This window comes from Pinus tabuliformis, chromosome 6 (assembly GCF_031772625.1).
Source record: "Pinus tabuliformis cultivar Carrire ecotype Pingquan chromosome 6, CPIR1, whole genome shotgun sequence".
Taxonomy (NCBI): Eukaryota; Viridiplantae; Streptophyta; class Pinopsida; order Pinales; family Pinaceae; genus Pinus; species Pinus tabuliformis.
This window is the reverse complement of record NC_142292.1, coordinates 1,296,482,663-1,296,510,302: the sequence shown is the minus strand read 5'-3', so window position 1 is coordinate 1,296,510,302 and position 27,640 is coordinate 1,296,482,663. Positions and strand designations below refer to the sequence as shown.

General features: G+C 37.6%; 1 protein-coding gene across 4 annotated transcripts in view; it reads right to left on the bottom strand.

Annotated features, from left to right (window-relative positions):
* Nucleotides 1-958: 958 nt before the first annotated feature.
* Nucleotides 959-27,640, bottom strand: part of SAR3 (SUPPRESSOR OF AUXIN RESISTANCE 3) — a 50,471-nt gene continuing 23,789 nt past the window's right edge. The window contains exons 3-6 of one of the 4 annotated variants that reach the window (XR_016259258.1): nt 21,359-21,504; nt 2,337-2,434; nt 1,723-2,192; nt 959-1,595 (exon numbers count right to left, since the gene is read on the bottom strand). Coding sequence is in view for 2 of the 4 variants with exons in the window: in XM_089426188.1 (XP_089282314.1) it covers nt 1,994-2,192; nt 2,337-2,434; nt 21,359-21,504 (443 nt within the window). In the remaining 2 variants the exon portion in view is untranslated. The remainder of the gene's footprint in view (nt 1,596-1,722; nt 2,193-2,336; nt 2,435-21,358; nt 21,505-27,640) is intronic. The other 3 variants (XR_016259257.1, XM_089426188.1, XM_089426182.1) reach the window with 3 other exon arrangements.

Genomic DNA, 27,640 nt, shown 5'->3' with positions numbered 1-27,640 from the left:
GAGACCATCGTCTTGGCACCATGCTCAACAATCCAGGTGGGAGAGCAGAAGCACAGCAAGGGACAGTAAATCGGGAGTGATTTCTCCACCGCTGAGTTACGCAATTTTCAAGGTGCATCCATTTTATTTTTGCACCTAATATTCAACAGAAAATAGAGTACATAGTGTTGCTTCTGACACTGACTGTAAATGGTAGTAGCAGAATCATCTTCACTGAAATTGTTATTGATAGAAATATATCCAATCATATCATAAATTATAATCTCTGTTTTTTCATTTTTGTAATTACGAGTTGTTAAAGGCCAAAAATATAAAGCTGCTGTGAATCTTTCTCTTGACAGCATGCCTGATAGTCCCAATACGAATTACTGAAAACTCAAAGCTAGCAACAGAGGCTAATGTCTATCATTCTGTATCTTTAAAAGTCTATGGGTCAGACATGAAAATCAAACCCAAAGGATTCCTGGTATCCAGCCAGAGATGTATCTATTGATAGACCCAAAAAAACGTGTTAGCTGTCTACAAACCACATTTGGCACCACATCTCATATTGATATAATCTATACTCCAGTTGCCTAATTGTGTTAGTCCTTACGTTAATTCCACTAATTGAAAAATATTTTTTCCAAAATGATGGTTTCAAAACATCTCATCTTTTCATTGCATCTTTGAGTTCTTACATCAAAAGAAAAGCAGTATATATTTTGTATACATTGTGAATGAAAGACATTAAGATTTAGGGGTTGGCAATCACAATTTCCAATCCTATTTAGATTCAGAAAAGACAATTTAAGTTCACTCTTCTACTTGAGAACAAAAATACTTTTGTGCATTCTTCATTTTCTTCAAAATGCCAATTCACTCACAAACATGTAATTATTAACCAATTATAAACATCGAGGAACACATTAAGCGAATTGACACTGAATAAATATCTGAGATATTGTATACGAATCAGTGGATTTAAAACATTAAGAAACATGTTTGTTTTCAATTTCATAAACTCTATATCTGTGTTTTATAGAAAGAATATTCATTTTACTGGTAAAATCTGGAGGCAACTTACAAAATGAGGATGTTGCCAAAATTTACTCAGGCTGTAAATATATACAAGGATGTTGCCAAAACTTTATCATGCTGCAAATATATCCAAGGATGCTGCCAAACAGTAATGGATGTGATTTGCCATCCAATAATCATCGATTATAGATTGACACTATATTATCCAACTAAATGCACGAGGGCACAAAAGCCCTGAGGTCACTTGAAAATATCTCCAAAAATTAGAGAGCAAGAAAGATTCCATTTAAATGGCCCTCTCAGGTTATATCTGTAGAATCATCTCCATCCATACTCAACCCATCCATTATCATGTATTACAGGTCCAAATTCAAGTTTGGATGTAATTCAAGAATCAAAACATGCCAATGTTTCTTCCCTACTGCAATATTCCCAGAGTTGACTAAAGAATTGTTCAAAAGCATAAAAGTGATCTTCACTCCAAATGATGATGTTTCATAAGTGAATTATCCTTCCCTCTTTTGAATCTATGAAGGAAATCGTATTGCTGCAACTGAGTGTGAAATCTTTGACTGCTGGATTTAAGAGAAAAGAAAATGTCCTCATTTCTGGTTCCTTAAAAATAAGTAATCGTATCAAAAGAAATTGATAAAACTGATTCAGGTTCTTAAAGATCTTGGCTCCAACCTCTAGCTAGACTACCTTGTTATAAGGACGAAATCACTTATGTTCAAGCCAATTTGCAATTATAAAGATGATCATGAGAAAGACTGGTATCCTGACCCACAGTGAAGTGTGCAGGATTAACCAATGTCTGCTCTTTCAAGTTTAGACTCTTCATTGACCAAACTGTGCATGGAATTTGTCAAAATGTCATGAAACATATGGATAAAGCTATAGAATTTATTTGCAACTTAATGATTTTCCCCCAACGTAAAACTAGAGCAAAACAATTACTAGCCATTGAAGACCTTTAGGATGTTACTTCAGAAATCCATGATGTGAAAACTGAAACTGCATCTTGGAGATGACAGAGACGAAGGTCCTCTGGTACTGGGGCATCAGTTATAGTATCAAAGCAACTCATTTGCAAGGATCGAGTATGGGCATCTTTTTTGTTCTCTGACATAAGTAGGGAAGCCACTTCATCTGCCATTTTTGAGAATGTGACCCTATGATACCAAGAATTACACGTTGTCATCACATGGATTGAATAAGATAAGTTGTGCTCAAAGGAGATCCAAAGAATACTTGCTAGCCTCATGATACCTAAGGAGACAATACCTACAAGAATAAATATAGAAAGTGTAATTTACCTTGCATTTACTGGAAATTTACTTCTCCACAAGCATAATGACTGATTGAGATGAACATAGAAATTTTGGCATGCAACATTTTTCTTCTCCAGAGAATCCTGCAAACCCACAAATCAATAACATCAAAAAATCTCCAAGCCAGTCAAGTCCACCAGAAGTCAATTCCTTGAGTAATTGCACTAAAAAGTCAAAATATCAAAATACAAATGTTATCCTACAAAGGGAGGTAGACGAGGATCTTCCCTAATCATGTGATCCTACAAGAACAGTAAAAGTAAAATCTTTTCAAAGCAATAAAATCAGCTTGAACAATGTTTAAATGAACATAGAATTATCAGCATGAAGTGTATCTGTATATATATCTCGCAAGCCACACCTGACAGGAAACTCGACAAATGTAGGGATCACCTGGGCAAGATCAAGATTCAAATAGGGCTGGCTGCCACTATAAACCCTAGGCTAGGGTGCAACAGTCCACAAGTCACACCTAGGGATCACCTGGGCAAGATCTAGATTCAAATAGGGTTGGCTGCCACTATAAACCCTAGGATAGGGTGCAATAGTCCACAAGTCGCACCTAACAAGAAACTCAATCCTCAACCTAGAGCCAAGACATCCCAAATAGGAGCACCTACCCTTTCAGCCAAGACACAAAAGGCCAATGTCTTCTTGGGGATTTGAACCCGGTGGGGAAAGTGTGAAACTTACCTCTCAACCATTCAAGCTATTGTTCTGCTGCACCTTATTCTGATACAGTGTTATGCTGCCCTGTAAAACTGGTTTCAGCAGTCTCCAACACATTTACTCATTCATCCTCCAACGAAGAAATTGGCGCATGAATAAAATAATTATCATGCATAAACAGGGCCTTATATTTTACCTGTTCAAAAATAAACTTTATAAAAACAGGGTGTGAGGCTTAACAGATAAAGAATGGTGCCCTCTTCTGGGAAGACGCCAGTGTCTCAACCATGTTGTTCCCTTTCTTCTGTGCATCTTCCTATAGCTTCTTCAAAAGGCTTAACGGGATTCACCATTCTAGAATCCATCAGAGCTCAGTGCCAACATTCCTTACTAAAAACTCAGGGCATTGTTCATAGTGTCGACACCTCCCAACACTATTCCCCCTTCAGGTTTTCTTCTCGTGTCCAAGCAGGCAGATTTGCAGACCCAGCTGTTGTGTTCTAGCAACAACATGCACCAAGTATTCCGTCCTATCCTCATGATCTTTTTTTCTTCCAGGACAGGTCCTATGGTACTTTTCATTCATGTACAACAAATTTTGCATTGTTTTTATCTTTTAACTTCAACAAAACCATGTTGATATAACATGCCTCTTAAGACTTGCAGGTACTAAAATCTCCTACTCAAAAGGGGTGAGAGCATCTTATCTATGTTTAATCATCTCACAGATAATTATTAAAGAAGACTTTCTTTACAAAAATAGAGTGCGAGTATGGTAAAGCCTCCCTTTAGAAAACTACACATGCAACCCTCATGATTTTGCCTATTAACAACTACAAACAAACATGGCAATACTCAACCGTCAGCTATTAGTGTAAGAGTTTCATACCAAAAGATGAGTCTAAAGTCATATGCAACAAAACACAAGTGATACCTCCAAGAAATCCCTTGGGAGAAGGTCTTCAGAAGATTTGTGTTCAAATGGTGTTGTTTTGTGTGGGTGACCATTTTCAGAAGATTTAGAAACCCTAAAATCAGTAAAAAAACTAGCTCTTGTACAAGTTCTAGAAGCAATCGTGGGCCTAAGCAGATTTGTATGATGTGTCATGGTGCTGATTTGACCTAGGGATGCGTCCATATACCATTTCGGGATATGCACTAATAGTGCTGTTTTTTGTGACCATATGGTGCTGTTTTGATATTGCCACCAAAACAGTGCCATAAATGCATAATATCCCAAAAGGGCATACAAAATGTGATCAATGCTATCAATTTCTGAAAACCACAAAGCAAGTCTCTGAAAAACTAAAAGTACCCTTTTGGAGCTCTCATCCTCCCATCCCTACCTCAAATATTACATGTCGCGTGCAAGCATTGGGCACCTACTAAACTAAAACAAAACTTTGTTGTCCCTTAAAAAGCCTATTTCTAGATCTAACCTCCAAACTCATGCACACAACTCTAGAATAATGATCTGATGAATAACAATCTAGAACAAGGTACCATGAACAATTGCAGTCGAATCAATTGAGATGGACTTTGGTGATGTACTCATGAACAAGCTGAAACATAACGCTTATTTTGCATGGGAAAATCCAATGTTAACGGTGGGTCAATCTTGGGTCCACCAGGTCCACTATACCCGTATGGGATGCTAAGAACCCCAGAACTTTGAAAACTGGTAAACCTATGAACAAAAACTTGGGAACAAGTCAATGACTCAAACCATGCCCCCTAGATGTGACCCCAAGGGACCTGACCTAACTCAACATAACCCATCCCAAACTCAAGACTCAAATTCAGAAATCAGGCACTCAAACATACAAAAGTATAATATGACATTGTTCCCAAGCGTACTTTGAGTCTTTGACTATGTACTTCACAAGAACACTTTTAAGCTCTTAAACAGGCACTAGACATGCAAAAAGCTTCTTTTAATGAGTCCATCCTAGCAACCTATTCTGTCCAAGCCTCCAAGGACACTTATTTGACTCAAAATCAAAGCCACCATCCCAGAAAGTAAACCTAACATCTAAAACTACCTCCAAACTGAAAGGCGACTCAACTTGAAAAATAAGCAAACTAACATAACTGTAAATTAAAATTCAAATCAAAGGAATGACTCTAGAATAGACCTATCATAGAACTGTAAAGAATATTCATTCAAAATGGTACTGAATCTATCAATCTAACCTAAACCTAAAGTACCTTTATTGCTTTTTTTTCTTTTTCCCCTTTTATGTGTTTTTTACTTGTTTTCCTCTTTTTTGCTTTTTTAAATATGGCCTTGATGCTACCAATGACCAATCAGCATAGTCCAAAAGCTAATAAAGCCAATCATGTAGTCAATTGATTATGCCAAACCTCCGATATAATCAAACATCCAATGAAACCAATCAGGAATCCACTGATTTCGAAATATGCCTTCATGTGATTGCTTGACCAACAAGCAAATAAAGTTGGCTGCAATATAACACAAGGTTGATTTGTAAAGAAACACAAGAACTTCCAGGTCTCATCCCCCCATGGTCCCAAAGAGATCCTCCAAGTATTACTCAACTCAGACAACAGAACCTCCTGATTCTAGGCAATGGCTAGACTCAAAATTAGATGCCAAATTAAAATCAAGTTGAAGAACCATCACCAAATCAGTGGATTCTTCCAACTGCTCAGAAATTACAATAGTTGCTATCACTTCCTTACTGCCGGTACTAGGTAGAACCATCTTGAACCTGAACTAGGAAATCTGTGTCAAACTGTAGAGGTATCTCACCTTCAGTTTTAGCACAGCTATTAAAGAAGATAAGAATATGTCAAGCTCTGGAGATTGCTCATCATCAAATAAGTCATTAAATAAATCAAACAGATATTCATAACTTCTAAGGCCTCAATATATCCCTCATCCCAAACATCCTCAATTAATATACTTTCAACAACAGGAGAGGAAGCCATTCCAGAACCCACACTTAAATCATTTGAATCATCCTCTGCGGAAGAATACTCTGGAAATTCAGAAAATACAGCATACTCGGAATCATCATCTTCACCAAGGTCCTCCCAATAACTCATGAGATTTTCTTGCAACATACAAAATGAATCAAAAATACCTGCAGGAAGCACTGAATACCATCTCCGAACATCTTGCTGCAAGGACATCATGAACAACCTCATATTCACATCTTCACACTCAACACCAAAATGGTCAATGAATCTATCAAAAACCCTCAAATGATGATGAATTGAAATACCATTAAAGCCATGAAACTTCGAAAGGTAATAAAGCCAACAATTTCCACTAGGATATAAATGACGATACCCGATTATCCTATAGACAGAGTGGACCAATCCTCTGTCTTCAGCCCAAATTACAAAATCCCTCAAACTGGAATCACCAGGGCAGACATAAGATCTTCAACAACACTATTTCACACCAATCTGCCATATACCCTGATGCTACTAATTTCAGGAAGCCTAGCTCGCTCCTAGGCGATGGCATCAAAATGCTAATACTCAAAACCATCCGGTTCCAAATATAATCTCTGGAAAAGTTATCGCTTGAAACTACAAGAGTTAAAAGTAAATAGGGAAAGTGCCAATGTCAACTCCCACAGCCCTTCTACACTTTGATCTAGTGCATGCTAGCCACAAGGGGGCAATCTATATGCAGTCTGAAGAGAAAAAATTAACTTTCCTTCTCAAAGTAACTTCAGATGTACCTTAAAAGCTTGTTGTGATTCAAATATCAAACCTTATTTCTGCAAATAAATTGACGAGACAGCAAGCTATAAATTAAGACCAACATTTACATTTATCAGTTTACCTCAATTTATGTTCAAATCTGCCCTAAAACCCCTCAAATCTGAGTTGGGAAAGTACATATCTGCGTGTAATCTTATGGGTGTGGAGTCAAAGAAAGAAAGGAAATGGATTGGGCAAGCAATACACCCACAGCCAAATCAATTTGAAAGCTTACAAATTATTAAATCAAATGAACAAATACCAGTTGCAAATGCAATGACACTTTTTTTCCAAAGCTGCAAGTACACTGTCTAGAAATATCAACTTCACCCTCAAAGTGCTGAAAGGGATAAACTTCCATTTCCTTAACAGAACAGGAACACAGTCACACATACACTATCAAAACAACTTCTGGTACTCACTCACAAGCTTGCTTGACCATAACAACGTGCAAGGACTTGGGAAAATGGAGAATGGAAGAGAGAAAAGGATGAAAAGAATAACCGAAAAAAACCTCAATCACCTCTCCATCTATGGCATGAGTATGGGAGTTTCTATTGAATTTCCACAGCACTAGAGAATCTAGGTCTGGGTCTTACAATCTCTGACACAACCAACTCAAATGCGACAACAAAACTACTTTGCACAGCAGAATAAACACAGCAGTAAATCAACTAGTGCACAATACACAACTTTTACAATTTTCAACCCAACTTCGTTATATTAATCAATCTTTAATACAACAGTCTAGGGCTCCTGTACTATGGATCATGGCCCTCATACAATCACTAATAAAAGAATATAACTACGGTTTGGTGTCAGTCCTTTCGGTCGATGTACCCTGAACACAACTGCTGGTCCTTTCACTTCCAATCTGCAGCTCCACCAATCTGCCTCTATCACTCAACACACGTCCTTTAGGTCACTGAACACAGCTCCAAACGCTTCTTCCCTCTAGCTGCTCCTTAGTCCATCAAGTCATCAGCACATAGGGTCTTCTTGTAGCTGTTCACAACTCTGTTTTTGAACAGTTCCTTGGCTGCCCACTTCTGCCTTCCTCTGCTGCCATATGCAGACAATTCAAGGGCTTGGAGGCTGCCCTCTATCACTGTAGAAGTCCTTCTCAACAGTAAACTTAGGGCTTGTTCACTAGCCCTCTTTGGCTGCCACTTCTTCCTTCAAGGGATCAACCACTAGGCCAACCAATCTGCCTCTCCTAACACACTTAAAGTCCTTCTCAAATCCTGCACTTAGGGCACCCAAAGACACCTTCTTGCTGCCCTCCAAACAGCCCACAAGATGTCCTCCAAACTCTGTCCAAACTGTAGACTACACCAACCTAGCAATCATCAACTTAGGAAGAATAAAAACATACCTTTTCATACATCACTGGGCCTATGCATACTGTTGTAGGTTCTCGGCTTACTCTATTGATTCAGCCCAAACAAACATAAGAAACAAACCAAACCAGGTCTCCTCCTCCTCCTTCACTAGACTTCAAATGTCTGCAGCCAATCTGAGGCCCCCTAAAACGAATTGCACTTGTGGTGATGCCTTGATCAAATGAGGATCTCTTTAAAGTTTATTTATATGTGTCTCTTGGTAACGTCTAGCCCACCAAAAGGGCACCTTTCAACCAAGCCGACCTGAACATTTTAACTTGTCCCAACATATAAATAAAAAAGTTCATTTCCTCATTTTGACAATGCTTCTCTTGGTTCTCTTTGTGGCCCCTTGCTCCACTAAGGGTGCCACATAATCTCCAAGTGTCAAATCACCAAAACCATGCATGGTTTTACATGCACAAGCTTGGGTGCGAAGCCCATCTCTTGGGTACTTAGCCGACAAAGCCCTTTTTTGGTGCCAATTCCTCCACAACCTTGTGCCCTAGGGTTTGGAGTACCTCCCAAGCTACCAATCTCAATGCTCCCTCTTAGCGAGGGAGGTACTTCCAAGACTAGGAAGTAACTCTTCATCACTATCACTGCTAGCAACACTAGCCCAACTCCTAGTGCTCACCACTCAAGCATACCCTGTAGCATGAACTACGCCCTTCTCGGTGTTGAATAATCTAGGGCATCTGAGATAGAATGAGATTCTTCTAGCAGTGATAACAATTGTGAAGTACTTTTTACTTTTCTTATTACCAAAATCTTCTCTTATTATTATCAGTGTGTTTTCTTACTTCATCAAACAATTACCAAAATACAAGAGACAAGAACACAAGATGTTGCCTCTTTGCCAAGGCAAAACCGCTCTCTCCTAGAGAGGAAAACCCTTTTGCAAATTTCTCTTACTGAAGCTTCAATTGACAAATGCCAAACCCTAGACCCTTGACAAGAAGATCCTCCAAGCACAAGTCAAGCCCTTCCTTCTGAGATCACTTCCTTAGCTCTTTGTCCTCCTTCTGGCAACTGATAGCTTTACTACAGCAACCCTAGATAGTATGCCCTAGAAGGGACCTTCGTCTTCTCTTCCTTCGCTTGAGATGAAGCCTTCCTTAATCAAGGAGAAGACCTTGTTACTAACCCAACCAAGCTCTCTTTTCTTCACTGTGATTGCAGATTTGGAGCAACAGTAGTATGTCTTCCTTTTCCTTCACACGTGTGGAGGATGCCTTCAAGAATTGCAGCTTTGTATGCTCTCTTACCTTCGCTTGAGTAGCCCTCTTCTTCGCTTGAGTAAGAGGCCTAATTGGCACTCTTTTCTAGCCCACCCAAGCCTCTTCATATGACTGTACTAGGAGGTCAGTTATGACAGCAGAATGAGCCTCCCTTTCTTCGCATGTGTCACTATAATAAGGTCTGAAATATTTCTTGAGAACTCGGTCTTTAATCATTCCTTCTTCGCTGCAATAGAGACACTTTTCTTTGTCTTTTTCGTACCCTTTACTTATCCTTCTTCCTCGCTGATTTCAAAGGTGACTTGCTGCCTTTTGGTGAGGATGAGTGACCTTGTATATAGTGGCATGTCCCTCCTTTTGAACCAACTTGATGACTTTAGGCCGACTTGACTTGGAGATGCGAATTAGTCCCTTTTTTGAGGCCGACATGTGTAGGAGGTTTGTGACTTTGCTTGTAGGTCTTTCTTGGACTCTAATACATAAATATACATGGTGTAACATGCCCTTAAGGGTCTTCAACATTTACTTTGACTCTTTGACTTTCCTATAGCACTTCAACATGTGCTATATGTATGTAATGAGCAAGAAACTCATTTTTTACAATTTACAAAAATAATATTTCCTTTCTTTTACAAGTACAAAGATCAAAATTACATTTATGAAGACCGAACCTAGCTACACTTTCTTCAACACTCGGAAGTGTCACTTCCACGAGAAGCATCCTACTTATTCTCCTGAAATGCTTTTAGGCTAAGTTGCACTGAAATGGATACGGGGTTTGAAATGGATACAGCAAGTTTTCAAAAAATCTGGATACGATACAGCAAGGAAACGACACACACACACATACACACACAGATAGATATATATATAAGAATTTCATATTACCATTCATCTTTTAGAACCTAGATTCTAAATCTAAAAATAGATAATCAATTATCATCTATCATCATCATCAATTCAGCATAAACATTGTCATCATCATTAATGATTATTATAACATTCATGATTCAACATATCATGAAGTTTATGTTTCAAATTCCAATCATCAACATGACAAGTTACAAGTACAACATCATCACCAAAATTAATAATTGACACTACATAGTACAAAGTACAAAATGAACTATGACTAGCAATCTACTATCATTATTCATAATTCATATGGCATATTATGGTATTCAATATTCATTGTTCAAAAGTTTAAAAGTTAAAACACCATCATAAATTACATTTACATATCATCAAATATGTCTTCATTCCTGTCACTAGGAACCACATCCTCTCCAGAAATGGGACGGGGAGAATTACTGCCATGTCCACTTGAAGATCCACCTATTGGTGCCTCCTCATCAAACAAATTCATACAAGACCTAACATTCAACGTCATATCCAAGTCATGCAACTATGGTTCCACATCCCATAATTTGGCAGCCCCAAATTTATATTTGTCTCTCTTGTGTGACAGAAGGCGAAGGTTTGAATGAACATACACTAGTTCCTCAGCCTTCTTAGAGCCCAATCCATTTCGCTTCACTGAATGGATGAAGCCATATGTGCTCTAGTTCTTTTTTGCTGAAGAGGAACTAGCAACCTATGACAAGATCATGATGGCCAATTTTTGGATATGTGGAAGTTTCCCACCATAGTAGTTCCACTAATCAATTGGACTTAATCTGGTCTTGTCCCACATGCAATCAATATCAAAACCCTAACCCTCTGATCCCACAAAATGAGCAAACTATGCACGAATTTGAATCTCAATTTCAGGATCTACAAAAAGCTTTCTAAAAGCCTTTTTAAATCCTTGTGAGACTTCTAGGTTTTTGTTTGGTGTGGTTCTTTATGGATCATTTAGCAACTTTGCAGCATAATATTTTGGATTCACTACATAGGCTAAAAGATGCAATGGCGTGGTCATCTTGTTCCACCTTTTGGTCAATATATCTTTTACTTCTTTGTAAAAGAATTCATCTAGGTCATTCTCCTTGGCATTTATAACCACCCTTACCTTCTCTACCGTGGAATCAATGCCCTCATACACCTCTCCCAAATTAGGCATATATGTGTCAAACATACGGAGCAAATCCACAATTGGCTTAGTAAATGCCAAGAAGTACTCCACCCTATCCCACCATTCATCATCAACAACCAACCTTTTCACTATTTGTGCTCTATCAGATTGGGATTGCCTCCATTGATTCCAAAGAGAACTGCATACCATTGATTGTAATGCTTTCTTCACCTGCATAAGCCTTGTTAAGACTATGATGTGAGAAGCAAAACAAATCTCGACAACCTACAAGTGCCAAATTGCAAATGTTTCAATAAATTAAAAATAATAATTTGATTGAATAACTATTATGATTCACGAATCATGACATTTGAGAATCCAATTTACGTATTTGAATTTAGAGTCATAGAAATTAGAATTTATGAAATAAACTTTAAAGTTTAGGTACCTTAAGGAGCTCCAATTTCGCAAATTCCCTGTAGATGCCTTGGGACAGGTGGTGGTTGTAATGAAGGCTTGAATTTATTTTGCCTCTTCAAAAATAACTTGAATCCACTCAATTTGCTTCCCCATCTTGCTCAACATGAGGTTCAATGAATGTACAGCACAAGGGGTCCAAAAGATGTATTGATATTTGCCTTCAATAATTAGGCCTACTGCTCTACACATCGTTGCATGTTATTACCTGGACAACATTTTTTGGCCCCACCAATTCAATTGTTTCAATCAAGATGTCAACAATGAATTGGGAATCTTTCGTCTACCCCTCACAATCCATTGCCTTCAAAAACATTGACCCCTTTGGGTTCTGAGCAATCACATTGATCAAAGGCCTATTCCTTTGATCTTTCCATCCATCAGAAATGATGGACACCTGTGAAATGCACCATGAATTACGAATGGGACTTAATTTAGCCTCCAAATCTAACTTCTTAGCACTCGACACTGCAGTGCGAACCTTCTCATATCCAGGGCTCTTATACCCTTTTGGGGCTTCATTCGTTGCTTTTATCATCTTTGCCCAATAAGGAGATTGCACAAGGTTAAAGGGAAGGCCATTTGCATAAATGCATTGACCTATAGCTGCATTTGTTGTCTCTCAAGCATCATTATTAAAACTCCTTCAAGCGGTCCCTAAAGATGGTGGAGGGAAAGTGGAACCTTTGATGAAGATGCTCCCAACCTTGCTAGTTGTTTGAATTGAGAGGCAAGATTTGCCTCATTTGCTTTAGCATCTGCCTTGTCTTGTTCTTTTTGATATTTTGCAAATTTTGCCTTGCTTAAACCATTTATATCTGTCCCATTCTCTTTAGGTGGGCCACTACATATTCAAATCCCATTGCCTTTTAACCCAAGTAAATGTGCTTTAACTCGGGTGTATGATCCTTTATACCCCTTTTCACACCCACTGCAAACACATGCCAATGATCCCCCTCCTTGGATCTTCCCAACAACAATTACATATTTCCAAAGTGGTGACTTTGGATCAACTTTAGGGACAAATTCAATTTCATGTTCCACTTCATCTGCCTCACAAATGGTTGAACTTGAAGTTGTCGTGATGATGATGTAAATGAAACTGCAAAATAAAATTGATGGGTCACAATGCAATCTAAACAAGTTTTATTCCTTAAAAATTATAAGAGATGCTCTAAAGGGGTTATCTAGACTTCCCCTACAGTCCACGATCAGTGTGCCTGTTAGACCTCTTCAAGTTCTCAAGCTTATTGGGAGAACTCAGTCAGAATCCTGAGCATTATCAATCTTGTTTGAAAGAATTTTATAGATGAATAATTATCTCTAAATTATAATGCATGTGATGAATGAAATATTGAAGTAAAAAATAGATTCTCTTCATTAAAAATCTCTCATACTTCAAGAACATTATTAAAGAGCACTTTTTCCCAAAATTTTGGAAAACTTCCAGTTCATGAAATGCTCTGAAATTTGAATGACATCAATAATTTAGTGCCTGCAGCGTCCCTCATTTAGCTACTAACTGCCCTAAACAAGTGAGATAGAGCACTATTAAACTTGCTTTAAGAGGACCCATTACCCAAGTAATAATAGCAGTGAGCATTGATCTCATGTTCAAACGCCATTATAATTTCAGTCTTTAAAACCCTTTCCTTTGGTTGTAATTAATTTGTGGAAAATACATATAGAAATACCTCAATTTCCAGCTTTCTTAATGCCACTTGTTGGCCCTAGATTTACAGCAATAAACCCTTTGTGATTGGAATTTTACTTGAGGTCTAAGGATTCCTTCTTTAGCGACTTTTAAATTTAGTCGGAATCTTGTAATGACCTTTTGGATCAGGTCTCATGCCTTGGATATTGCCCACCAATTAATGGATCTTATGCTCAATTTATTTGCCACAAGATTGCATTTTTAAGGAATAAAAGTTAAACTCTATCAAGGAACCCATCTCTTTGTTAGACTATACAGTGTAGACAAAGGCAAATAAATCAATCAAACGATGTCCAACGGCTATATAGTATGTGATATTATCACATATGTTAATAAATTGCATTGTAATTTTGTTGAAGCAATCACCTGAAAGTTGAAAACAACACATATAATATATTACACAGGGTTTCGGTCCTCCGAATTACATCCAAGGCTCAAGCTAGTGAAAAAAACCTTACTGTGCTCAGACTTCAGTGCGTCCAAGTTGCAAGTTGGACGGTGGACAGATGGCTCCAGACGGTGTCACAGTCCCAGTCTCGTCACTTGACTGTCCATTGTCCAGACGGTGTCACAACCCCAACTCCCGAGCAGTTGTCCAACAAACTCCAAGCCTCCAAGCTCCAACAAACTTACCCTCCAGGCTCCAACAAACTTACGCAGCAGCTTGAACAATGGAAATGAAAATGTTAAACAAACTTACGCAACGGGTTAGGTTTTGTGTTGAAAATGTTAAACACCTTTTCCACATATGATTTGCACATTCCTGACGACCAAGTTACCGAATATTTCCAACTTGACAAGTTTCGAAAATTAATACGTTTCCAAAAAATCGTGATTTGTATCATGATTTTCGTGAAACAGATCCGGAAATCTTGATACAGATCTAGAATTTCAAAAACGTTTTTAAAAACCCAAAAAACACCAAGGAACTATTTCTGAAGAAAGAAAAAAAATCACGTTTCCAAAAAAAGGAAACAGGACTGATACAAATCCATGTTGTTTCCAAGTCGGGTTGTACAAGTTTCCGTACTTGAAACGGGGATCAGCGTTTTGGACGGTTAGAGTCGGTGTTTCCAGCAACTTAGCTTTTAGGCCATCCCATGGTTCTTGTTACCGCTCAAACTAGCTGGGGTCCTAGGAGGGGATCCTAAGAGGGAAACTACTAGGTCAAGGGCAACAATGGAGAGATAGCCCATTGTCACCTCAGCTAAGGCTCCCTGCTCTTTATGAACTTTCACCGATGGGGGGAGACCTGGTATAAAGTGAATCACTACATGAATGAGTCAATAAAAGGATAGGGAGTGATTCTTGAGGCCTATGGGAGGAGACCCGGTATATATCCTTTTGGTAGGCATCCACTTCAATTCCATCCATAAATTTCCTTGCCCTAGTTGTTTACCTAAGAGGGAACCCCTAGTTCTCCTTCCTTCAACTTAAAGGCTTCCTTGAAGGTTTCATGGACCTTGGCATAAGCTAATATACATTGTAAGAAACTTTTTTCCCCTAACCTTGACCTTGAGTTATTCCAACACTCGTCAAATTTATCAAACCCTAGGTCTTGTGCCCTTATTTCTAGGCCTCTTTATAGAAAGTGAATTGCTTCCTTGTGAAGCCTTGAACATAAATTGTCTTTCTTGAAGAGTTCCTAGTGAGATCATTTCACACCTTAACCCTAGAATATCTATTATTAGTGATCGCCCTCCTAGAGGGAATCCTCCCATCAGTGAAAATCCGTAAAGAGCAAGGGGTTTTGGTTGTGGTGACAGTGGGCCACTACCCCATTGTTGCTTCTTGGTCTACTTTATACCTTGTAAGGTTTCCCTCTCCAAGGCCTGCTAGATTTTGCGGCAACAGTCACTACCAATGCTTTAAAACTTGGACTCATAATTCGACTTGGCCACCTCTCAAATCAGGTTTTGACTCAGTCTCAAAGGCTCAATTTTCAAGAAAATACTTAAATAATTAAATTTTAATGAAAAGAATATTTTTAAGATTATGTTGTCAACAACCTAAGATGCTTTGAATACAGTTATGCTGCCAAAGAACTTGCAATCCTTTGACTGCATGTAACAAACCCATTAACCGAATCATTTGTTAGAAATGCAATTAGACCCAATGTTTTAAAACTCGGACTCGAACTTTGACCCAGCCACCTATCAACTTGAACTCAATGTCTCGGTTTTCAAAAAAAACATGTGAAATAATTAAATTTTAAAAACACATAAAAAATCATTTTTCATGAAAAATAAATATTTTTAAGATTACACTGCTAACAACTTAAGATTCTTTGAAAAAAATTATGCTGCCAAGAACTTCCCATCCTTTGACTGCATGTAACAAATCATTCGCTGGAAATGTAATTAGACCCTTATTTAGTTCGGCCAGCTAGACTCTCTTGTAATATATTTTGTTTATAGAACCCTGGACAGCCTTCAAAAACCATGGAAATCCCCAGATAATAATAATATGAACATGATGTTGAATGAAGAACAGCATTTTCCAGCAAATACCATCAGCTTTTATTCACATTTTTTCCTGGGATTATCAACAGATTTAAGATCTTCTCCCTTGCTGACCTAAAACTGATTCTGAGTAAATAAAATGATGAAAAGATATTGTTTGTGTTAGCTCTTGGTGAGGTGTTATTTTCCATATGTAGGATTATTACAAGACTACCTACAGAACATGATCTGAATATGCTGTAATCTTTTCTTTAGAGTCGAAACCCATTCCATGCATATTTCAGGCCTTCCAAAAGTCACCTTTAACCCTCATGACAAAAACCTGAAGATGCCCATTGAATACTTTGCTATAAGAGGACTTGTTACCACTCAAACTAGCAGGGGACCTGAGGGGAATCACTAAAGGGGCAACAAATGGAGCCTTAGCCCACTGTCACCACGGCTAAGGCTCCCTTCTATTTATGGACTCTCACCAATCGGAAGAGACCAGATATGTATGGGGTCACTAATGAACGATAAGTCAATGGATATGACCCAGACATTTTCCCAAAAGGTTTTGAAGGATGGAGCTTGCTTGCTCTCTAAGCAAGGAACTATGCGCTTCTAGGGAAAGGAAGAGGATTTGGAGGGTTAGGTGTATGGGAATAGGCTTTGAAAAGAGTTCCGCACACCCCGAATCCTTGTTAAAATTGGTATCCTGGATGGTTCTTGAAGAATGATCCTTTGAAGGAGCAGGACCACACGGGGCCAAGTGGACCTGGTCTAGGGTATGAGGAAGGTATGAAACAATCAATGATATTCTTACCCTAGACAAGGTGGGAAAAATCAAAGAAAGTATTTCACTCAATAATGTTGCTTTGACCCTGGGAAGTGCTAGCCTTAGGGATTGCAGGACAAGTTTTGGTACCGAAGCTAGGGCTTGGCTTTTCTCCCAACTCCACCATCGGAATGTCTTCAAATTTGGAGGAGGGTTGGAGGAAAAGCCACCGCAGGAGACCCTAGGAGATCGAACTTTTCAGTGGCTAACTTGTCGGGAAATTGATGCCCTAGGCACCCCAATGTATCTAGACTTGGGAGAAGGTGAAGAAATAAGTGTTTTGGTGACCACCCTTGGTATATCAGTGCCTTAATCCTTGGGAGAATGTAGTCTATGTTGATTATGTGCAAGATTTCTTGTTCCCTAGACAAGGAGGCTTCAAAATTGCTTCACAAACCCCTCTAGGTCAAGTGAAAGCAATCTTGCAACTTTTATACTTCAAATGCACAAGAGGAATGGCTTATCAAGGTCAATTTTACCCCTAGGAGATTTCGCTCATACTACATGGCCCATACTTGGAGAGAAAAGTTATAATAGAGACAATCCCACAATATTAAGCAATAATTTGCATGCAGCAATTAAACCTAAAAGAACAAAAATCCCAATCCAACATATATGACAAAAGTAACAAGAATAACATCAAAATTTTGTATTTACATGCAGTAGAGTATATCCAACCATTCACAAATGACAATAGAGAATCTCCAAGAGAAGACAGACCAATAACCATATATCAAAATTCATCCATAAATGCTCCAATTCATCCTCTAGGAAAAAGCGTGAAATTCTCCGAAGAAGAGAGAGATCTAATCCAAAGTGATGATAAGAAATGATCTTACCTCACTTGTATTTATACACATCTTAGGAGTTCGAATTAGCCTCCTTGGCCTACATAAGCCCCAAAAATAAAATAATGTGCTAATAATACAACTTTTGGTGACAAGCCCATTAAACTAGCTCATAAATGAAAAAGTAAGCCTCTCAAGAGGTCGAATAATAAACTATGCATGTCATAGGGCCCTCTAAGAGACCTACTGAGGTCCATGGGTGCCATAATGAAGAGAAGGACCCTCAAAAGCAGTGGGCAAGGGGGTGGCCCCTTGTAATAACCTGTGGTGCTCCAAATGACATTCGAAGGCACACAAGTGTCCTCATGGGTCTCCAAACAAATTGAAGATGCTTGTAGGTTGCACTCAAGGGCTAGGATGATGGTGTTAGGGATGCCACATCATCGTGTAAGTCCTACATTATCTACCAAGTATATGGTGTAGATCTAGGGCTGGCTGGGCATGATAGATCAAGTGCATCCTCCTTGTCCAATAAGTGAACCACGAGCAATATCTGAATGGATGTGGGGATACATGGAGTGCAATTTGCTGTTGTGGAGGTCCATGGCTCTCAACACTTGCCCTACATGTGCCAATGTAGCCCTCTGGAGGATTAAGACTCTGTATATCCGACCCAACCCCAAATGGAAACCATCTACAATCCTGCATAAGATCTAATGCATCCCCTAGCCTTCCAATACAATAAGTCATTAGAGAAATGGAGTAAATGAGCTTACCTAATCATGGCCCACATGTGGGGACTTCATAATGGCTTTCCCTTCCATAATGAGCTTCGGGATGTGCCAATGTCTCCTAAGCTCCAAACGGGTTAACCAAGCACCCTATTAGGTTGTTTCTACCTCTAAAGGGGATAACATAGTCAAGGTACATCCGTTAAAAGGTGGTGGCATGTGACAGATAGGTGAATGAAATAGGAGATGAAAAGGGGCAGCGTTAGGTCACATGCTGGGGTACAAGGGTAGCTAATAAGAGGGAAGCCCACACTTTGGGTTTATAATGTGTAGGAGGGAGCAATCATGGTACATGAGGTGCCCTGGCCTTGGTTTTTCCACCCTCCTTTTGCCTTTTATGATTTTCTTTGATTAATTGCTCAGGGCTCAAGGGGTTAGAGCATGGTGTGTAAGATATAGCAGTGGAATCCCCCTTTTAAAGTTGGGCGGTTCATTGTCCACCATGGGTTGGGACAATCATGGTCTCCTATATGATGAAGAAGGCTCATAGAACCTTTAGGAACCAAGGTGATGGCCATGATAATGGGGTAGAGCTCATGTATTGGATTTTGTCCACGTGTTAAAATGTTTTTGTCCCTGCCATCTTTTGCATTTTGTGGTACTTTTCCTGTTGAATGTGGCCATAATACACTTTTAACTTTCTTTTCAGCTGCATCAATCTCTAGGCTTCATTCTAGGCCATGACCCAAGGTGGGGGCAAGGGGAAGGGGCAAGTTAACCTTCTGTGGACCCAATGGAGGAATGTGGACCTAGGCTGGAAATATGATGGATGGGGTAATAATGAATGGACAGAGGGTAATATAAGCGAATAAGGGAGTAGGACCACGCAACCAAAATTGGGGCTTCCATTGAAATACTATCCCTGAAACCAAATGGTCAATAAAAGAAATCCCACGGGACTAGAATCCAAGGTCAATTCCTAAAAGGGGTCTAAGGGATAGAAGCACAGACCCATCCCATTTTTTCGGTCGAATCCCCCCATTAATCCATGCCCAGAATTTTCCATGATAAGCAAACTACAACACTCAATTTCAAAATGACACGGCATGCCTTTAGATTCGATAGGCCCACCTTCAAACATATGATCATGGCAGATGGGTGAGGGACCCCACATCGCTGGCTCAGGTGGCGGAGAAATGGCACAATGAGCTAGCTGATGGCTGCAAGGGGCTGTTGGCTGCCAGCTGAGGACCATCTTGGAGAAAAATTTCTCCTTGGGATATTACCTACAAAATGGTGGGTAACAGGACAAGCTCTGGCCAGCAAGTAGAAAGGACAATTGAAGCGCAAACATGATACACTTGACATACAGAGTCTGAACATTGTCTCCCTTCTTCAACTTGTATGTAGGCCCAAAAATGTGTGTATGGTCCATGAGCTGGCTCAGCCAGTTCGGACCAGTCTGTACCAGTTTGGTACCAAACCAGTCCCCTGGTCCGGCTTGTTGGCCAAGTTGAACCAGTGCCCTATCCACTCGGCCTGTTTGACCAATCCCAGGTTAGACCGGGCTGGTTTTTTAATCATTGATTAGATCCTTTATAGTTCAGCCAGCAAGACTGTCTTGCTTTATATTTAGTTTATAGAACATTGGACAGCCTTCAAAAACCATGGAAGTTCCCAGTTGAAAATAATGTTAACATAATGCTGAGTAAAGAATACCATTTGCCAGTAAATACCATCAGCTTTTATTCACTTTTTTCCTGGGATTATCAACAGATTTAAGATCTTCTCCCCTATTGACCTAATACTGATTCTGAGTTAATGAAATAATGAAAAGATGATGTTTGTGTTAGCTCCTGGTGACGTGTTTTTTTCCAAATGTAGGATTTTATTACAACACTGCCTACAGAACAGCATTCTATTGATGTTAATATGCAGCAATCCTTTCTTTAGAGCCTAGACCCGTTCCATGCATATTTCAGGCCTTCCAAAAGTCACCTTTAATCCTCATGATAATGACCTGAAGGTCCTCATTAAATGCTTTGCTATAACAGGACCAGCTTTGGCCAGCAAGTAGAAAGGTCAACTTAAGGGGAAACATTATACACTGGAATACACAGACAGAACATTGTCTCCCTTCTTCAACCTGTGTGCAGGCCCTAAAACACACGTGGCCTGTGAGCTGGCTCAGCCAGTTCGGACCAGTTTGTATTTGTTTGGTACCAAAACAGTCCCCTGGTCTGGTTTGTTGGCCAAGTTGAACCAGCGCCTTATCCGCTCAGCTGGTTTGACCAGTTCTGAGTCAGATTAGGCCGGTTTTTAAAACATTGGTCCCCAGAAGCATTGGAAACATTAAAGATCACAAGAAATGATGGCCAATGCTATGATGGAACTTTAAATTAAATTATAATTTACTAAGCCTAAGACAACACCACACTCGTAGACTTTATGTTGACAATTTGTTTTCCTCCTAACGGAATTTACATATTAGATGATATCCAAAAACTCTTGACAAAATAGGTAAATGTTCCTAATGCATTTGTAAAGCTTACCAACTGAAACTGTGAAGCATGTTTATCCTAAATAATACAATAAATGCATATATCTACTAGATAACCCATTAAGAACATATCCCTACTAATTAATACAATAAAAAGCACTACTCCAAGCCTTATTCTCATGTTTCTTATGAGAAGTGTTGTGAACCGAAAGACATAAACATGACAATCAGGAAAATGCTCTATAAATTTGGTTTTGTACAAAGGCATTCCAAATTATTTTCTGGCTAAAGAATTATAGAGGCATTTTTAATTTGTGAATGACATATATCCCTAAATTAAAATTTAAAACAATACTATATATCGCTGCTTTCACATAACATAAGCCAACAATCGAAAAAACGATAGACAAAATAGGTATTCAACGGAGAGTAACATAGCAAATAACTATAAACAAGCTGCTATCCTGGACTTACCATTTCTTCCATCAACTGCTTATCTTGGAACGCAGTGCGTAAGGTATAAAAGTCAATATATATGCCAGCACCTAAATCCCAATCCGCGATCTCTGACTTGTGCTCTTCCATGATACTAACAAGCCTCCACACTTCAGAGTGTTGAGCTGTGTAAAGAACAAAATATCAATCCAAAATGTAGTCCCAGAAACAAAAAGGAACCCTGAGTAAATATGCAAATATGTACAGCATCTAGTACATATTCAAGTTAAGTGAAAACAGATTTTAAAACAAAAACAAAAAAATGCTTTTCCCAACCAGCAAACAGCATTTCTAGACAGTTAAATTATCTTTCTCCATTTGTAATTTCCCCTTAACCAGAGTCCACGTTGTAATAGCTACCGAATTGTAACTGTAATATGTTTTAATATCCTTAGAGGCACTTTTACTTTCGTGGTTAATGTTTTAAACTGCTCTCTGGTTAAATCAGTTAATAAGAGGCATGATTTCAATGAACATTTAAGGATATGCTTTAATAAAATGTAAGCATTTTGATGAAGATGGCCAAACAGTTAAAAGTTAAAACCTTAGAAAAAGTAGATTGAAGTATTTCTTATTTCTTCTCAATTCATGATACTTAAAAATTTCTCTGTTATGGACGTTGGTCGAAATCCACCTCAGCCAATAACATCCCGGCCTTCATTTGCTTGATAATTAAGGATACCCTTCTACCAGTATAAATACCTAAACTGAGTGCCTACTTTTGTTAATACGCAAAATTCTTGTGTTGCTTCCTTGCCAGTGCACAAAAAAGAGTAGAAATTGCTCATCTAACAACATATTTCAGTTTCCATTAACTCAGTCACCCTATGTAGCAAGTGCGTTGGGTCCAGAGAGGAACTCAGCCTCCTTCAAAGCAATTCAATTTTCATTAGAAGCTGCACAGAGTAAATATATGCCATTTTTCTATCATGCACTCCAGAAAATATTGAACTGGCAGCCTTTTTCTAGACCTAATTTGGGCTGTGTTTCTCAACCTAAATGCCATTATCCTTACCATACCAAACCAGCCTTTCTTCATTGAACGGGCTGGTTCAGTGTCAAACCAACCGGTTTTGTAGAATGCTATCAAGGACCCTTTGAATGCAATTTTTTTTTAAAGAAATGATGTATCACTGGGGAAGACTATTATTTGACCGAATTGCAATACTAATGCTAAGTGACATTGTCCTTATCTTTCATTTTCATCTTTTTACTTAAATTTTTGACATTACCATTAATTGACTCAAGATGTTTGAGAGTGGTTCCGAACTCACTGGATTTCATATGGAGAAAGTAGAATTTTAGATCCCACTCAAAATCCAACAGACTTAACTGTTTTTTAGGATTTCAGGATTGGGGGGATTGTAATGTTTCCACTGGATTTTGTCATGTACGAGGGTATGGATCGATTTTAACCACAGATCTACCAAGAACCGAGAGGGATCAAATATCAAACTCGAAAAAAGATTTACACATAAAGAAATTTAATCCCTTTTAGTGCTTGGTAAATATGTGATTAAGATAGATCTATTTTGGTAATTTTTCATTGCTTGAATTGTATTTTTGAATAATTTATCATTATTAATATTTTATATTAAAAATTGAATGAGTTACACATTTTCCTCTTATTAAGAAGTAACTACATTATTTTACCTTTAATTGCATTTTCCTTTCGAGCATTGAATATTTTACTAAGGTAAACATTACTTTCAAGCCTCTCACTGATTTTTAATTGTTTATTTATATAGCTATTTAATTTTTGTTATTTTGGGATCAAATCTCAAACTTGAAAAAAAAAATTACAAGTCAATTAATCCCTTTTAGTGCTTGGTAAATATGTGATTAAGATAGATCTATAGTGATAATTTTTCATTGTTTAAATTGTATTTTTGGATATTTTATTATTATTAATATTTTATATTAAAAATTGAATGAGTTACACATTTTCCTCTTGTTAAGAAGTAACTATATTATTTTACCTTCAATTACTTTTTCCTTTCGAGCTAAGGTTAACATTAATACACATACAAATATATATAAACACACTTTCTGTAGTGAGAGAAAAAGTTCATACTAAAATATATTAGTTAATATTGATATTCAAACAGTTTATTTAAGTTCTATATTGAGATATTTATAAGAGAAATAGAAATATATATATATATATATATATATATCTCTATAAGTTATATGATATTGAGATATTTATAAGAGAAAAAAAGATTTTATTTTTTTTATTATTTTATCTCTATAAGTTATATAAAATCATATTATTCAAGATAGATATCAAAATATTTTATTTATTACTTGAAGTGTGAAAGTGAAAAATCAACAATTGAGTTAATTATTGTGTTAATGGATTTTTAACTGTTTATCTATATGGTTATTTAATTTTTGTTTTTTTTGTTTGGCAGACATGAGCTGAAATTATTTTTACTATTTTTTTGATAACATGACATACTTACACATGCCCCTCATCCTAGATTGTAGAATGAGCTATTTTATTTATTACTTGAAGAGTGAAAGTGAAGTATCAAAAAACCAAGTAGAATGGAAGTGAAATATCAACAATTGAGTTAATTGTTGTGTTAATGGATTTTTAATTGTTTATTTATATGGTTATTTAATTTTTGTTTTTTTTTATTTGGCAAACATGAACTAAAACTATTTTTATTATTTTTTTGAGGACGTGATATACTTACATATGCCCCTCATACTGGATTGTAGAATGAACTATTTTATTTATTACTTGAAGAGTGAAAGTGAAATATTAAAGAACCAAGTAGAATGAAAGTGAAATATCAATAATTGAATTAATTGTTGTGTTAATGGATTTTTAATTGTTTATTTATATGGTTATTTAATTTGTCTTTTTCATTTGGCAGACATGAACTAAAATTATTTTTATTATTTTTTTGAGGGCATGACATACTTACACATGCCCCTCATAGTGGATTGTAGAATGAGCCTCTCGGCTCAATGAGCTATTTTATTTATTACTTAAAGTGAAAGTGAAATATCAAAGAACCAAGTAGAATGAAAGTGAAATATCAACAATTGAGTTAATTGTTGTGTTAATGGATTTTTAATTGTTTATTTATATGGTTATTTAATTTTTGTTTTTTTTGTTTGGCAAACATGAACTAAAATTATTTTTATTAATTTTTTGAGGACGTGACATACTTACACATTCCCCTCATACTAGATTGTAGAATGAGCCTCTCAGCTCAATCAAGAGCACCAACCCCTCTATGCACCTTGATGCATTGATTGTTGAACTCCTTTATCATGATCCTACTAAAAATGTATCCATCACTCAAACAAAATCTTGACTTGACATGCTAAGTTTTTTCTATCTTATTTTAATCCTTAGAGGGCAATAATGATGACAAAGATCCCAATACATGCAAAGATTTTGATGATATGTAGGATTTGTTGTAGCGTGATCTTTTTTGGATGCTAGAGACCATCTAGGGCCTATTTATTGATGTATTTTCGGTTCAGAGATAGATTGCACTCGGTGCTATTTTGGTTATGTGCACACTTACATGCTATATAAATGAGAACTTTTGCTTATTTGCGTATAGATGGTTTGGATTCATATGAATGCACATGAATATATATGCTTTGCTTTAAAATTTTAATATTTTATGTGTTTTTGGTTGATTGGTCTTTTGGTCTGGTTTCTTTACCGGTTTTGGTCTAGTTTTGGCCAATTCCCAATCCAAGGGGGTCTACCAGTTCGATGACTAGTCCAGTTCTGATAACATTGTTGTCTGGTTTTCAGCTGGAGCTTTGAACTCATGAAACCTAGTAAAGACTTCATCCTTGGTCTTAAGAAGTAGATCCGAATCTTGCAAGAGAAAACATCAATAAAAGAAACACAATACATGCTTCATGTTAATGAAACAACTAAAATCAATGCACAAACATTCAAATGTACTAGGTCTAGAATCCCCTTAGACCTATGCTCTCTATTTGGGAAAGCAGACTCAGCGTGCTTGCCAAGCATGCACCATCTACATACACCATACTACTCAATATTGAACTCTAGAAGACCTATGAATATCTCCCTAAGAATAAGTCCTAAGATGAAGGTGTGTCGTCCTCTTGTGCCACAACTTGCACAAGTTGTCACTGTTATACAACAAGTCCTAAACAAGTTCACCCTACACCATGTACCAACTACCTTTTCTAACCCCCATTACTTGAGCTATATCTGGGCTAGAATCCTTCAGCTTGATGAGGAGTCAGTTCTTGAACTCAATTACAAATCCATTATCATCCATGACCAACATTGTAAGCAAATTCTTCCTAGGACCTGAAGACAACAAGACATCATCAAAATATAAAGAATTCCCTTACTTGAGCCAAAAGGGAATAGTACCAAACTCTTGCTATTAGGTACTTGGCATCATCACCAAGCTCAACCTGTACTCCTACATCCTGCTTCTCTAAACTAGAAAACAAATATCGAGTTGATGGCATATGTTGAGATGCCCCCCTATCCACCTACCACGCATCCCTCAAAATCACATTGGTGGAAAGGCAAGACATCATCGAAAAATCTTTCTCGAACTTGGAAACAAATTTGTTCCTTTGAGATTCTGCAAAGATTGAAAGCTACTTCTATCATTGCTTCCATTTACCCTTGTTCTTTATATTTTAAACACTTTGATGCATAATGATCGTGCTTATGACAAACAAAGCACTTGATTTTACTCAAGTCCTTTCCTAATTGTGGGGTTGGCTCCTTAGTCTTTCCATTACTCTTGTTGGATCCTCTACTTCTACCCTTATTTGACTATCCAAATAAAACTACATTCTCATCACCACCCTTATTGTTGGCCTTTAACTCCATCCAAGCCTTCTCCTAGATATAGTGATCTCAAGGCCTCTCAAAATCAAGAAGTTTTCCCAAGACCAAATTCCTTTGACAAATGGTTCCCGTGAAGTTAGGAAACCATTTAGTGCCATGTTCACTAGCTCTACATCGTCAACCTTCTCTCCAACTACTACAAGTTGATCATGAATTTAAATGATATTCATAATGTAATTGGTGGTTGTGTCTGAATTGATCATCTTTATGCATCTAAGTTTGTTCTACAATATCATCATTTCCTGTTTATGTTCTAACTTTGGTAAAGACTAAATAGGGTATCAAACATCTCCTTTGTAGTCTTCTTCTCGGATACATAGGAGCAGATGGTCCTTTATGGCATCCAAGATCATTTGCTTGGCCTTCCCTTCCTTCTTTTTGTGAGATACCAAGTGTTGAATTTTGTAGCTATGGTCGGTCTTCTTAAGTATTATTTTAGCCCTTAAAATGCATGTAATGATTAATGTAAGACATGTACTTCATGTTAGTTTCAAAAAGAAGAAAAAATTAATTTTAATTATGAATTTTTCCCTCCAAATATAAGGTCAGCTCCAGCCTACTTAAGTCGGCCCAACCCCAACAATCACACCACTTGGCGGGCACCTTTGTTCACTATATAAAGGCAATTCGTCCACCACTTTTGGGCATCCAATCCAATCACTTCTGAGGAAGAATTCGGATCATCTAGGGCATTATTCTAATCGAGATAAGGACGAATATCTTAGATGGCATAACAACGAATTTCTGAGATGGCAGCAAGACAAATTTATGAGATGGTAGCAAGACCAAATCTTTGTGGAAGGGAGCAGAACAAAGTCTGAGGTAGAAGGGCTGAATTGTTTGGGCAATATATTGACTTGTCTAGAGGGTAGTTTGACCAGTTGTTGCCAGGGCTATGTCTCTAGTCATTTTGACTTAATATTTGACTTGAAGAATTAGATGTATCTCTATTGACTTGAATAATTTCTCTAAGGAAAAGGTTGTTGGGATTTTCCCTCATGTGGTTTTCCCAAGGTAAAATTATTGTGTTTCTTGTTTGGTTGTCTCTTCATGATCCTATCGGCATTTTGTTTCTAATGTTGAGATCTTCTGTGTAATTGCTTTATGATGAATGTGAATGCAAGAAAGATTAACCTAAGAAATCATAAGTAGTAATTATCACTTTAGAAGATCTTTGAAAATCCAACATGATATCAAAGCGTATGGTTGAAGCGCAGCCTTGAAAAAGTAAGTGCAAACTAAATCCTCTTGCTAGAGCAGCCTTAGCCCTAGTCCTCTCGCTAGACAAGAAACCTAGTTTATGACAAATTTACAAAGATTTGAAATAAGGGTCGAAGAAGTCTGGAAAAATAGGCCGAAACTACCTCAATTTAACCTCAGAT